General features: G+C 42.8%; 1 protein-coding gene across 1 annotated transcript in view; it reads left to right on the plus strand.

Moving 5' to 3' along the window:
• The window catches only part of gli2a (GLI family zinc finger 2a), an 87436-nt gene that overhangs the window by 63323 nt on the left and 10646 nt on the right, over positions 1 to 13467 (plus strand). The window contains exons 4-9 of the mRNA XM_086124087.1: positions 2953 to 3158; positions 4953 to 5153; positions 10261 to 10462; positions 10656 to 10854; positions 11990 to 12100; positions 13280 to 13420. Coding sequence (XP_085980213.1) covers positions 2953 to 3158; positions 4953 to 5153; positions 10261 to 10462; positions 10656 to 10854; positions 11990 to 12100; positions 13280 to 13420 — 1060 coding nt within the window. The remainder of the gene's footprint in view (positions 1 to 2952; positions 3159 to 4952; positions 5154 to 10260; positions 10463 to 10655; positions 10855 to 11989; positions 12101 to 13279; positions 13421 to 13467) is intronic.

The following is a 13467-nucleotide window of genomic DNA, read 5'->3' on the forward strand; positions in this document are numbered from 1 at the left end:
GGCTCTCGCTGGCAATCCGTAGTGGAGTCGTTCGATGCAATGCGAATGATTTCAGCTTGAGTCGAGCTGTGGACAATGTTGACAGGCTCGCATGCAGTCGTCATACATTTAGCTATGGCTTCAGCAAATTTTTTCTTCGTTGTGTTATCCATTTTCTTCGCTTTGAAATGATCCATAACTGTCTGTCTTAGACGAGGGGGCGGAGTACTCACGTCAGCTGTGTGCTTGGCCATTAAGTGGTATTTCGACGTGCTATGATGATAACTCAGTTTAGGACTGCAAAACATACAGGTAACTTTGGTCTTGTCAGTGGAACAATCTGGCAAATTTTTAAAAGTAAACTTTCCATTCATAAACTCTTTAAGTGTCCGTTTTCGGTGTCTCGCGCTGCCGTGGCTGGCAAAACAAACATGCGTGGACCTGTACAGCGCGCTTGTTGTTTTGTTTCTGGTTTATTTATAGAGCAACGTAACATCTGCCGTGACGTGTGCCGCGTTAATCTCGCGATAAAAATTTAATCCCGTTAAAATTCATTTAAATTAATGCCGATAAAAACATGCTAAACTGACAGCTCTAATATATATATTTATATATATATACACACACACACACACATTTACACATTTCTGAACAAAGTGCTGTTCAAACTGGATGTTCACTCTTAATTTAAACTGGTTTATTTGCAAGTCTCTGACATTGATATATCTGCTTTACAACTTCAAGTTCATTTTGGGTATAATATGCTGATCTCCATAATTCATCTCAACGAGAGCCTTTTAGCAATACCAGGTGTTTTTACCACACGCAGGCGAGCAACAGGCTGTTTATCAGTGCTCAAGAACACGATGTCGACACGAGTGCTGGAGCCACTGCCAGCGGCCAGGCACTTAACTTGCATGTTTTACCCCTCGGCAGAAGCAGTATTAAATCACTCTTGCATATTGTTTCATAAAAAGAGCTTCTGCTGACCCAATAAACATGATTACTTCAATGTATAGTTCACTGAGACTGGAGGGCTATCTGAGAATTCCACCTGTTCTGCTGAAGTTCGTCAAAGGCAACTTCAGAAGAATTGTATCATTCACATTGTAAAGCCTGGTGTGTTTTGCCAAACCACACAAGACTTCCTGACACACAGAGGAAAGGCTTTTGTCTTGACTTGTCTGCACCTTCACTGCCTAATAAGAGAAGGTGAACAAAAAAGGATTACTGTGTATTAGCTTGAGCAACTGTTGAAAGGATCGCATGGAAGCAGACACAGACTGGAAATATTTGAGTCATATATCTGTCATTGTACCAGAAATCAGTCTGAGCTCAGTACAGTACATCTTTTCACCTCCGCATCTTATCACATTGTCTCCGTTTGTCAGCAGTTTATCTGAAATTGTCATTTTCTTGTCAGCGACTTTCACTCTGTGCCGCCAGTAAATTTGTGCAATTGAGACATGGCTGAATGGGACTTATTCTTCATTCCATTTCAGACAGAACCAAAGCGGACATTTCCTTGGCCAAAGTGAACATTTAGAGAGCCTATGCCGGTATATTAATCAACATAATTTGGTGTGTGGCGATATCACTTCGGCAGCAACAATTGGTTTCCGCATGGACATTGACTCTGTAGTTAAACTTCACACTGTGGTTGTAACTGGCAGCGTTCCTCCTCTGACGCGACATCAGATGCCTTTTAATCCCTCATCCCACTGTGGTCGATCACACACAGGACAATGAGTAGTAGTGAGCCAACTGGGCCAGCAAAGACTTCTCTGCTGGCATAAACACTATCAGAAGCACTGATCTATATTTACAATTGAAATGCTCATATTTGTTCCATTTTCTCTTGGCTGTACTTCTTCAAGTACATGTATTGATGTTGGAGTTTTTGTGTGTGCCTTCGAATTCAGTAGTGCAGGCCGTCATAACCTGAACTATTGCATGTTAGCCATGGGACATTTTGTTCAACCAATCAGATGTCAAATTTGTCACTCTGGGCCAGCTACCTGGCAAACATCATAATTTTCTCTGATTGGTTGGTTAGAATAAAACTATCTGACTCACAAAACACGTCTGCAGCGATGTCCACAAGTTAATACATTTAATAATCAGTAACTCTGGTGAATGTGGTGTAATTGACTTTTTTATTAATTCGTTATTTATTCATTCATTCATTTTCCAAACCGCTTTAACCTCACTAGGGTCGCGGGGGGTGCTGGAGCCTATCCCAGCTGTCTTCGGGCAGTAGGCGGGGGACACCCTGAATCGGTTGCCAGCCAATCGCAGGGCACACAGAGACGAACAATCATACCTAGGGACAATTTAGAGTGTTCAATCATCCTGCCATGCATGTTTTTGGAATGTGGGAGGAAACCCGGGGAGAACATGCAAACTCCACACAGGCAGGCCGGAGCTGGAATTGAACCCGGTACCTCTGCACTGTGAAGTCGACGTGCTCACCACTGAACTACCAGGCCGCTATTTGTTTGTTTATTTATTTATTTATTTTAAACATTGTGTGTTTGTCATTGAATCTTAGCTATCTGACAAGTATAGGGACCCAGCCAGCCTAGGAAAATTGAAAATTCATAAATAATAGATACCCATTCAATTGCATTAAAAATAATTGCGACAACAATGATGGCACTTTTTTTAACCCAAAATATTCTTGAAAATGTGCAGATATACCGCCAAAAAGAGTTTGCCATGAAAAGCAGGGTTTACCCCCCCCCCCCACCCAAAAAAATAAAAATAAAATAATATATTTAAATAAAAAATACAGACAAAACAATATTGAGAACAAAATCCGGAAATATGCCGGGGTCAACTGTATTATGAAGTGGATGAAGTCGTGCAGAAGAAGATGCAGGTTCGAAATGCATGGTCTGCCGTTGACAGCGAGCTCGGAAAAAGCAGTGAAGATGCTGTCTCAGATAGCCTGTGTGTTTCCTCTCACCACAGTGGGACAGGACTAACTGCCAGTCCAGTCATCTCAGACATCTCCTTGATTCGTCTATCACCTCATGCACCGGCCGGGCCTGGTGAGTCTCCATTCAGCCCTCCACATCCCTACGTCAGCCCCCACATGGAGCAGTACCTACGCTCAGTTCATGGAAGCCCCACGCTCTCCATGATCTCTGCAGCACGAGGACTGAGCCCTGCCGAAGGTAAGATGCACCAAACACCTGCAGCGTAGAATGAAAGAAAATAGAAAAATAGCTAAATTAATTTTGCATACATTTATTTTAATCACCTCCAACACCCAAGTTTCACATTGTCACTCTGAAACCCAAATTTAATGAAATCCACATATTCCGAGAACAATATACTATATACAGAGTCCAAGCTAACATGAATGACCGCAGCAAATACTCATTACAACAATCATCATAAAAAAGCAATTAGCCAAAGCGTTTTACCTACTTAATGAGAAATCAAATAGCTATTTTCAAGTCATTTCTGTGTCTTGTTTCTGCTTTGCTATCCAAGAAAACGTTCCCACTTCCATGTTTATTATTTTTGGGGAGCCAAGGAAACCACAGATCTATGTTTATTGTAATTCACTGATTAGCCTGGGCTAATATTGCTGTTGGGCTTGTGGTCAATGTACAAACAGGTTGAAGGAAAAAAAAGTTTTTTTTCTCATTATCAATTTTGCAACGATACAACATTGCAGTACTCTTGCTGTGTGTGTTGATAAGGTCAGACACAGACAATCCAAAGCCAAAAGTCACACTGTGTAACTGGATTATGACTGTTGAGGCATAGACAACCAGTGTGATGCACAGAACTGTTGTAGGTGCTGATTGCTCAAGATTTTTACTTCATCTGCATGGAATGTTATGCATAGCCAATGTCTTTTGTGTAATAGAGCAAGAGCGAGAGGGATCAGGCTTTGCATACCCAGTTTCCGCTGTGTGGTCATTCTAACCCCAAACCATTGACATTCTACCATCATGCATATTAATCCATCAAAGCCCATGTCCCTGTCCACAAACATATCACCAATGGGGTGTGACCAGAAATGGGAGAAAAGGGAAGGCAGACATCAAATCACATTGCTGTGATGCAGAACCCAACCATGCTTCAGCCTGAGGGCATGAACTGATGGCTGAACATTGTCCCTCAGCATTTTGTGGTAAAAAGCAGAATTCATGGTTCCAACAATCCGAGCAAGTCATCCAAGTCCTGGTGAGGCAAAGCAGTCCCAGGTTGCTTGATTGAACAGGTCTGCGAGTAATCAGGTTTGGGTGTGGTTAGAGAGTGAAAATGAACTCAGCAAGGGGGGTAAGTACTTTTTTTCCACACAGGGTCAGGTATTTGGAATGTGTTTTTTTTCCCCCTTAATAAGTAAAATCACCATTTAGGTAGTGAAACGTTTACTTGGGTTGTCTTTGTTTGATATTTACATTTGATAAATGATTATAAACATTAAAGTAGCATAACTATGCAAAAAAAGATTTTGAGAAGATTTTCATTACACTGTATTTATTTTAGGAAACCACCTGGCAAGCATTTGGGGACAGTGTCATGGAAAAGGAAGAAACCTCAAACAGACCTCAAGCCGGTGGGGTTGAGATGGGGAGACTGAGAACAGGGACAGTGGGGAGACATACTTGTTTTGATTTACTCAACAACACCAAAATAACACCAAACTTTGAAAAAAATGGAACTTGGGAACAGTGAACTGGTAAATGGAGAGTTTCTAGCCTGCTGCTTGATTACCTGTGAAGGTGCTGGCCCATCACTGTGACATGTCTCCCTTACCTGCATGAACGTGATAAAGTTCTTTTGTGATGCAATGCTTGAAACAAAATATGTATTACACACAATTTGATTTTCCTTTGGGGATTAACATTCCTATGACAAAAAATAATTTCTTCTTTGTATGCTTTTTTCAGAGGTTGAACGTTAAGGTTTCTGCCCTGACCTTGAATTTTTGTTTCCCATTCGTTCTGTAGTTACCCATGAACACCTAAAAGACCGGGCCCTATTCACGCTCCCTCCACCACCGCCAGGGGCCAACCCCACAGAATACTACCATCTGATGGCCAGTGCTAGTCAGCGAAACCCATATGGTGACCTTTTGATGCAGAGCGGTGCAGCGGCAGCAGCAGCGGCAGCGGCTGCTCATTTACCGGATTACATCAGTCCAGTGGATGGTAAGAACAACTCCACTCACTTTCAGGTGGGGTTAATGAGTCAATAGGTGTTTTTATTTTGCTGCAGTTTTTATTCAGTTATTTGGTGTCTAATCTTGTTTGGAGAGCAACTTTGGCTGTTGAAAGTACAACATTTAAAAATGTTAAATTATAAAATCCGTAATTGCAGCTATTGAAATAGGTTTTATTGCTGTTATACGGCATCCATACTGAGTTGCCAGTATTTCTGCGTGCGTGAGTGCGTGTGTGTGTGTGCGAGTTCACAAACTTCACGCCACTATAAATAATACACATCCTGAAACTTCACATTTACAAGGATGCCGCAAGGATAGAGTCTATGGTACTATTTTGGTTTCCTAATTGGCTGAGTTTCCTGTATTAAACGAAAACATGCCTGGTTGCATCTGCCCGTGGTGTCGCAATGAAATAATGTTTAATGTGTATTTGCACTGTTATCCTAAACAATATCCGACAATATCAATCTGAAGATTGAAGGTCCCCATCATCCCTATTTTCCCTTTTGAACCTTCTGCTCATGAAAGCTGGCATTTTTTTCAGCTAGTGATGGTCAACAGCACAGGGTGGAACCAATCCATAAAAAATGTTGTCCCCCGTTGCCCACCTCTGACATTTTGAAAGTCACTACAAGACACAAATGCAGTAATCAAACACCCCTCAACCCCGACTACATGTTCCAATGCTGTGCCCACATTGACATTCACCATCGTGGCGACTATTAGTTTGTGTTCCATCATATACTAGTGGTGATCATGTGGTCAAGATTTGGCCTTGTACCTGCATGGAGGTGCTTGTATTGCGGCCTTGAGAGTACACAGGGCCCATATAGACCCAGGCAGCCATCTAATGGTCTGCCGTGGCAGCCTCAGCCTGAATCAAAGACCTTATTTACAGCCAGGGGATGAGAAGACGAGTAGAGGCTGAGGTGGTAAATATGTGCTTCATTTCTTGGTGTTTGCTTTGGATGGCAACACAGATAAAACCATAGCAAAAAAAGTAAATACTTTACGTGTATATAATACTCAGTAGACCCACCGCAAAATTTAGGAGGCCTCAGTGACCCCAAAGTATGGCTCATCAGACACCTACTCACACCGGTGGTTTTACCCAAGCGAAAGTACATTTTCTAGACCTTTGATTGAACTCTTTTCCAGAATACTCTATTTTTAAGACAAAGATCATCACAAGGATGCCGCAAGGATAGAGTTGAGAGGGTCAGCAATAAAGGCAGATCATTTGAAAATGCTATTTATTTATGGATGGATGGATGTACTGTAAGTGTACTAAATGTATGCTGTATCACCACTCACTGATTTTAAAGTTTCAAGTCTGCAGGGAGCATTACCATATTTTCTGCACTATAAGGCGCTTCGGATTATAAAGCGCACCTTCACTACGATAGTGGCTGCGGTTGCACTATGCATCAATTAGATGGTGCTAAACTAAAGGGAATACAATGCAATACAGCTTTATTATTAAGAGCCTTCACAACCAGCAAAGCCACGAGAACTGGTCACAAACACGGATATGAAACATATAAATATAAGCATTACAAAACAATAAATGAAAGACAAAAATTATGAAGACAACTGATTCAACAAAAAGGCGCGCACACACACCTCGTGGGCTCACATCCACAACGGGCTCAATATCCTTAGAAGTCTTGCTTGTCTCCGTCTTCCTTCATTTCGTCACATCTTAACTATACTTTTGGTCTTATCTTGGTTTCATAACGGCTGCGCAGAGCTCACAAAGTAGTTGTCTGTTTGAGTGTGTGATGGCGAATGCACATGTCAATTAGTGTCAGGCAGAAGAACCCTTTTAGGTTATAATTGGTTCCTGCTAATAATCACCACTAGATGGCGGAGGACCACTAACAGGGAAACAAATCAATGCAGAATCTAAAGAGAGTTACAGTCTCGTTATCTTAGGCGCATCAGATTGTAGGGTGCACTGTCGTCTTTTTCAAAAATGGAATGCTTCTTATCGTGCGGAAAAGACGGTACTTAAAATTAATACAGCCGGATAAGCTTTACATATGATGTATACAGTACTGGCTATGCCTTAACAGTACACCGCACTGTACCTAAAACAGCACTGGATGACGGCATTGATTAATGTATAACGATTAATATGCACTGATACTTGACCAACCGTGCGAAGGTAAATGAAATTACATTTCCAGATGTTACAGTGGGAGGCATTCAGAATGAAGTTTGCCATAGAGGCTGTCAAGGGTGGGTGGGCAGAAAAATATCAGGTTGGCTTTTAGGAAGGTGTTGAGGTTCCCATGACAAAAGCAGCAGCCAAAGTAAATGTCTGCCAGCCTGCGGAATGAGGGATTTCACTGTCAATGCAGCAGTGGGGGAGAGAGAGATAGTTGTGTGTACTGATGTGGTGGTGAGGCGATTGGGAGGTGGGGCTTTGACTTTCGGCTATACACACAAACACTTAACTATATGTTGGTTCATGAGCACATGGGTGTGAGTATGTGCATAAACACACTGTTAATCACAACAGCAGCGTTTGGCTTGGACACTGGGGGCTCATGAAGGACTCACTGCAAGTTCCTTTGCTAATATAAAATCACAGTGTTGGTATTTGTCAAATTTACCAGGGAAAATATACATTTCCCCTCTCTGGCAGCCCATGGAGGTGGCTGGCTGGAGATGTGGAGGCCTTGAGTCCCGCTGGCATCAATTCAAGAAGTCTAGCAGGGCTGTTGCTCTCATGTAGAGTAGGTCCTGTTCATCTCAGAGGGGGAGTAAGATGTGGTTTTATTTACCTATGTCAAGGTCAAGGGGGACAAGCCAAAGACTATTCACCGTTTCAGGCCAAATAGACATCTCTGAGCAGCTCTGCTGCAAACTGTCAGCAACATCTTGATCGTTAAATGAGTCACTGAGCCCACATTTCTTCCGCAAAACAAGTTTCATGGTTTGTTCAGTCATTTGTTTTCCCAAGAAAGATTGTGACTGTCGAAAACTATACCGCTAGTTGTTGTGTGCAGAATTTTGTAGCATCCATGTGATTAGAATGAAGAAGAGAAACATTAGGCGACATGAACAACTAAACAACAACTCTAGAACAGGTACAAAGCACACTCTCGTGTATGTACACTCCTTCCTACCAGGCTTTGTGACATTATTTTGCTGTGCTTACATCAGTGTGTGGGTGTGTGCCTGTAATTATGACTCGATATAAATACGGGTTCCACAATCAGAACCGGCTGTCATTGTATTGCCACAGGGCAAAGTTACAAATGAGGACACACACACACACACATTGTGATATTCAATCCAAATGCACATTTCCGAGCAACCATGACCTGCACATCTGTTTTCTCCCTCCCTGCCGGAACCCGCTAACCCATTCATTTATAGGTGCCACCTATGAAACACTCATTGCCAAGGAGTGACAATTTATTTCAAGCTGCATGACCAATGACATCCTTTGGCACAACCCCAAGCTTCCAAACTCGCCTATTCATTTGTGAAGGTTGAAAGAAAGCACATGACAACTTCTTGAGAGTTGGTGTATTGCTTGAAGAGGTGGTTTGACGGGGGGGGGGGGGGGGGGCTTTGATTTGGGCAAACCGCCCAGATGGGCAAGGCAGGCGCCAGGTTACCAGACTACCAGACTGCCAGACTGCGAGGCCCGTTTCCTGTTTTATATAAGGGATTATGCATACGCATATCAGACATTAAAACTCTTGGCAATGTGACACTGCTCGGCGTCGCAAAATGTTTTTATAATAATAATACAAATAATCACATCCGCATGTTTAACCCATTTGAAGCATTGCTTGTAAGAAAGAGCTCCACACCCATGATTCCTAATTAAATGGAGCTTGCCTGATTCTACATGTCATTTAGAAATTAGAGAAAGTTGCCATTTTTTTACGATAGCAAAGTGGTACACGCTATGTGGGAGTATTGTGACTTTTACTCCTTGCCACATCTTTTTTTTTTTTTTTTCGCTATTATCCCCTAGACTGCTGTTGCCTTCCATGGGCCTTTTAACTAAGTGCATATGTCTGTACTTTACAACAACTACCTCCAAACGTAATAGTTTAGGGAGTAAGAACCTCGTTTATGGCTATGGATCTGGCACGGTAATTATGGTGCCCGGATTCATTTGGCTGCGAGCTTTGTTAGAGCGACCGACAACTCTGTCATTGCTGCGCATTGACAGGAGTTGAGGTGTCGAAACTGTGTGTGTCAGGTTGCTGCATGTACTTAGGTGAGGTGTGATGGCCATTAAGAGCTTCCTGCCTCTCTCGCCTCTGATAATGTTTGCTCCAAGACCTAATTGCACATGCGCTCAAACAAGAAGTCCTGCCATCTATCCTCTCACATTATAATTCAGCAGTTGTCGATCCAAACAAGGGATTTGTCTCTGACTAAGTGTGTGTTTTGGCGTGTGTGTTGTCATGGCTCAATCATTTAAAGAACATAAATCAGCAAGAGTGAGGGACAATTAGTGTGTCCTGGAAATAAATAGCATTTGATTCAAGGTCAAGAGAAAGTCGTCCCATTATTTCCTTCCGCTCTTTATTGAAAACATAAGATTTTTTAAGAAACAACTAAAACAACAACAACAACAAAAACCCGATAACGACTAAATCCAGCAGCTGGCTATGTGCCCAATCTGTCTGAGTCAGGCTAGTTCTCTTTAATGGTATTCTGAGATCAATTTGTTGAAATTGCCTCCATTTAACTTGCCCAAGTGAAGTGGTCCGAAAGCGATTGTTATCATGGTAATTACTGGGAAAGATTGGTAGGGATTCAGTATGCATAAGAGGATGCAAATGTTAAACAGGAGAGCTGTTTGTGCAAGTAAGAGATGCAAGAGATAGCGTAGTAGCCTAACATGAACGTGACCTCCACAGGAGTTGTTGTTTTTTTTTTTTTTCCAAGGCAAACACTTGCTTCTGCTGTATTTAGTTGAAGATGAGGATTAGTGCATGGAAATTTTCTCACATTTTCACTCACCCGTTTGACTGCTGGATGACATATTCTGGTTAATTAGCAAGCACGCAGGAAAGGATGCTAATATTGCAAGGTTTGGCTTTTTGGTTTGTGTACAGTTTCACGTTTCTCCAGTCCTCGGATGACACCCCGACTGAGCAGGAAGAGGGCTCTATCCATCTCTCCACTATCAGATGCCAGCATTGACCTGCAGACCATGATCCGCACCTCACCCAACTCCCTGGTTGCCTACATCAACAACTCACGCTCTAGTTCGGCTGCCAGCAGCTCTTATGGACACCTCTCTGTTGGAGGAATCAGGTATGTAGATTAAATTAGATATCTTCAACACATACTCCACAGAGAACTCTAAAAGAACTCCTTGATCGGGTAAGGTGATTCTCATCTGGCATTAGCAGTCAATTTTTTTAAGCACTGACTTTGTTTGTGTCGACAGCAAAATGTGTTCGTCTCTCCTGTGATATAATGGCCTCTCCTTTTCTTTCTCTCACAGCCCTTCATTCAGCTTCCCTCATCCCATTAACCCGGTGGCGTATCAGCAGTTGTTGTCACAACAGAGGACTCTGAATGCCTTTGGCCACACTCCCCCTCTCATTCAACCGCCACCATCCTCGTTCTCTGCCCGCCAGCATTCTCTGACCACTCCGCCTATGTCCGCCTCCCATAACAGCGGCAACTCAGAAGCCAATCAGGTGGGACTGAATTGACAGATGAACCGGAATGGTTGACCGATGATATTGATGGATATTTTCTCATGCCTCCTTGAGAGATGTTTATCAGCCCAAATGGCCTTTTGTTGTCATATATTTTATTTTTATTTTTTTTGATGATGTGTCCGGTGGCCCGGTGGTCGACTGGTTAGTGCGTCGTCGTCCTCACAGTTCAGAGGTGCAGGGTTCGATTCCTTCCTGTGTGGAGTTTGCACGTTCTCCCCGTGCCTGCGTGTGTTTTCTCCGGGTACTCCGGTTTCCTCCCACATTCCAAAAACAAAGGCTGATTGAACACTAAATTGTCCCGAGGTATGAGTGTGAGCGCGGATGGTTGTTCAACTATGTGTGCCCTGCGATTGGCTGGCAAGCAGTTCAGGATCCGCCCCCCTTACTGCCAGAAGACAGCTGGGATAGGCTCCAGCACGCCCCGTGACCCTTCTGAGGATGAGAAAATCAGAAAATGAATGGATGGATGATGCCTCCTCTTAGAAATATGCAAAAGACTGATTTGCAGTCGGTCTGCCTTCTGTCTCCTTTTATCAGCCCACTGTTTACACAAGAGAGACTCCTTGTGTAAACTTCCCACTCAGTGACTCAGTTTGCGACATATGTATATTGAAAGTGGAGCCGCCCCAAACTCATTTTCAACACTGGGAGATTCGGTCTTCCTGCCAATACCAAAACTAACCACACGAACACTGAAATCTGTATACATGCTAATGCTAGTCTGGGATTCAGGGTGGGATTCAGAGCCTGCTCACTCCTGTACCACTTTATAAGCTGGTTTACTTTTAATAAAATGTCTTTTTTTTTCTCAACTCCATGAGCGCTTTAAAAAAAAAACATGTTTCTTTGTCTTTTTTTCAAGTTCGGAATCATTGAGCAGATCAAAGCCCCCTCATTGTTAATACACACAAACGGCCCTTCCCCCTCCCTTACAAGAGTAATAACTCCTTTTACTTTCATATTTCCCTGCGGCTTGGGCCATCATAAACCAGTCTAAATTGTTTAGTCTCCACAGCTGGTCACGGTCTGACTTATGGCTTCCTCTTCACATAGATTGGAATTGAACAATGTCTGTGACGACGTGACAATGTCTGGCATATCTATCCTTCAGAATGCAAGCGGAGATTCAGCGGTGAGCAGCACAGTCAACCCATTAAACTCCAAAAGGACAAAGGTTAAAATGGAAGTCGAAGGACCTCTGCCCATCTCACCAACCTCTCTGGTGAGGAAATTCAAAAGAACTTTGTGAACTTTTTCTAGAACACTCATAAAATATGGAACATTTTATATTTGGATCTGATTAAGACGATACAATTTTAGATTGGCAAATCTGGAAAAGCGATCCCAGACATGTGCAATGACAAACAAATCTATACCTGGTGGATTACAAGAGAAGTGATACCCTATAATATAAATATAAAATAAAATATAACGAAAAGTGACAGGCTCTCTTGGTTGTTCTTCGTCTCAATGTTAAAAATTGCTCTATCGGTTGCAGAGATGACAATTTTCTGCCGATCAGTAGATTTCTGACTTTTTCAGACCAAAACTACCATTCTAAAGATAAGTGCAATTTCGTTGAAAGATTTTCAGCGGGTGGCCTTGCGGTCTAGCGAGAGGGGAGAGAGAGAGTGACCTGCTTGACAAGCAAGTTCTTCAGCAATTTTAAGAGTGGGGCGCTGTTCAGAGCTTTACGACCCGACAAAGGAGTTGGGTTTTTGGGGGGGGGGGGTCAGTGTGCGTCCATCCACGGGAGGTCAGTGGCGTTGCCATTTAATGTGTAGTGCTTATTTATTGGTTAACTTCAAGTCCTCCTGCTGTTACCGTTAGCATTAGCTGGTACTAAATGGGCCTAGCGCATGATTTAAATTTTCTAAGGCACTCTGATATCTTGTAAGGCAGGGGTGCCCATTGCATCATTCGCGATCGAACAGGACCTCGCAAAGGGGATGTCGGTTGATCGCATGGCATTAACGCTGCACTGCACACAAGCTGTTGTTTAAGGTGGCTGCAGGCTGCAAAGTATGAGCTGCAGGTGATCTGTTTTTGTGATCGCAATGAAAGGCATTGATCAACATATGCCAATGACGTACTTGTAAAAGGACACTTTGATTCTCTCCTCTTTCATCTGTAACTGCTTCAAACAACAAAGTGTATGCAGGAAATGACTGTCAGTGTCTTATGTGTTGTGTTGTATTGTATTATTTTGTTATTTTATGTTAACTGTTGTGTTGACGGCGGTGTGGGTACCCGTAGTGGCTCCTCTCTCTCCTGTGGTTGCACTGTGGTTGAGAGGAAAGAAATTTCATCTGTGCTGTATGTTGCACATAGAGCGTATTTGACAATAAAGTTGACTTGACTTGATGACTTTTCATGACAATGTTTTGTCTCTTGTCTGCAGGATCACAGTGGAGGGATGTTGGACCTGAGTGAGGAGCTTGATAAAGATGAGTGCAAACAGGAGCCTGAGGCCATATATGAGACCAACTGCCACTGGGAGGGTTGCACAAAGGAGTATGATACCCAAGACCAACTTGTACATGTGAGTTTGCCTTCAATCTTATCAAAGGACACGTTGGCTGCATTCAG

The sequence above is a fragment of the Hippocampus guttulatus genome, chromosome 11 (assembly GCF_054856545.1).
Source record: "Hippocampus guttulatus isolate MCC_2025c chromosome 11, RoL_Hgut_1.0, whole genome shotgun sequence".
Lineage (NCBI taxonomy): Eukaryota > Metazoa > Chordata > Actinopteri > Syngnathiformes > Syngnathidae > Hippocampus > Hippocampus guttulatus.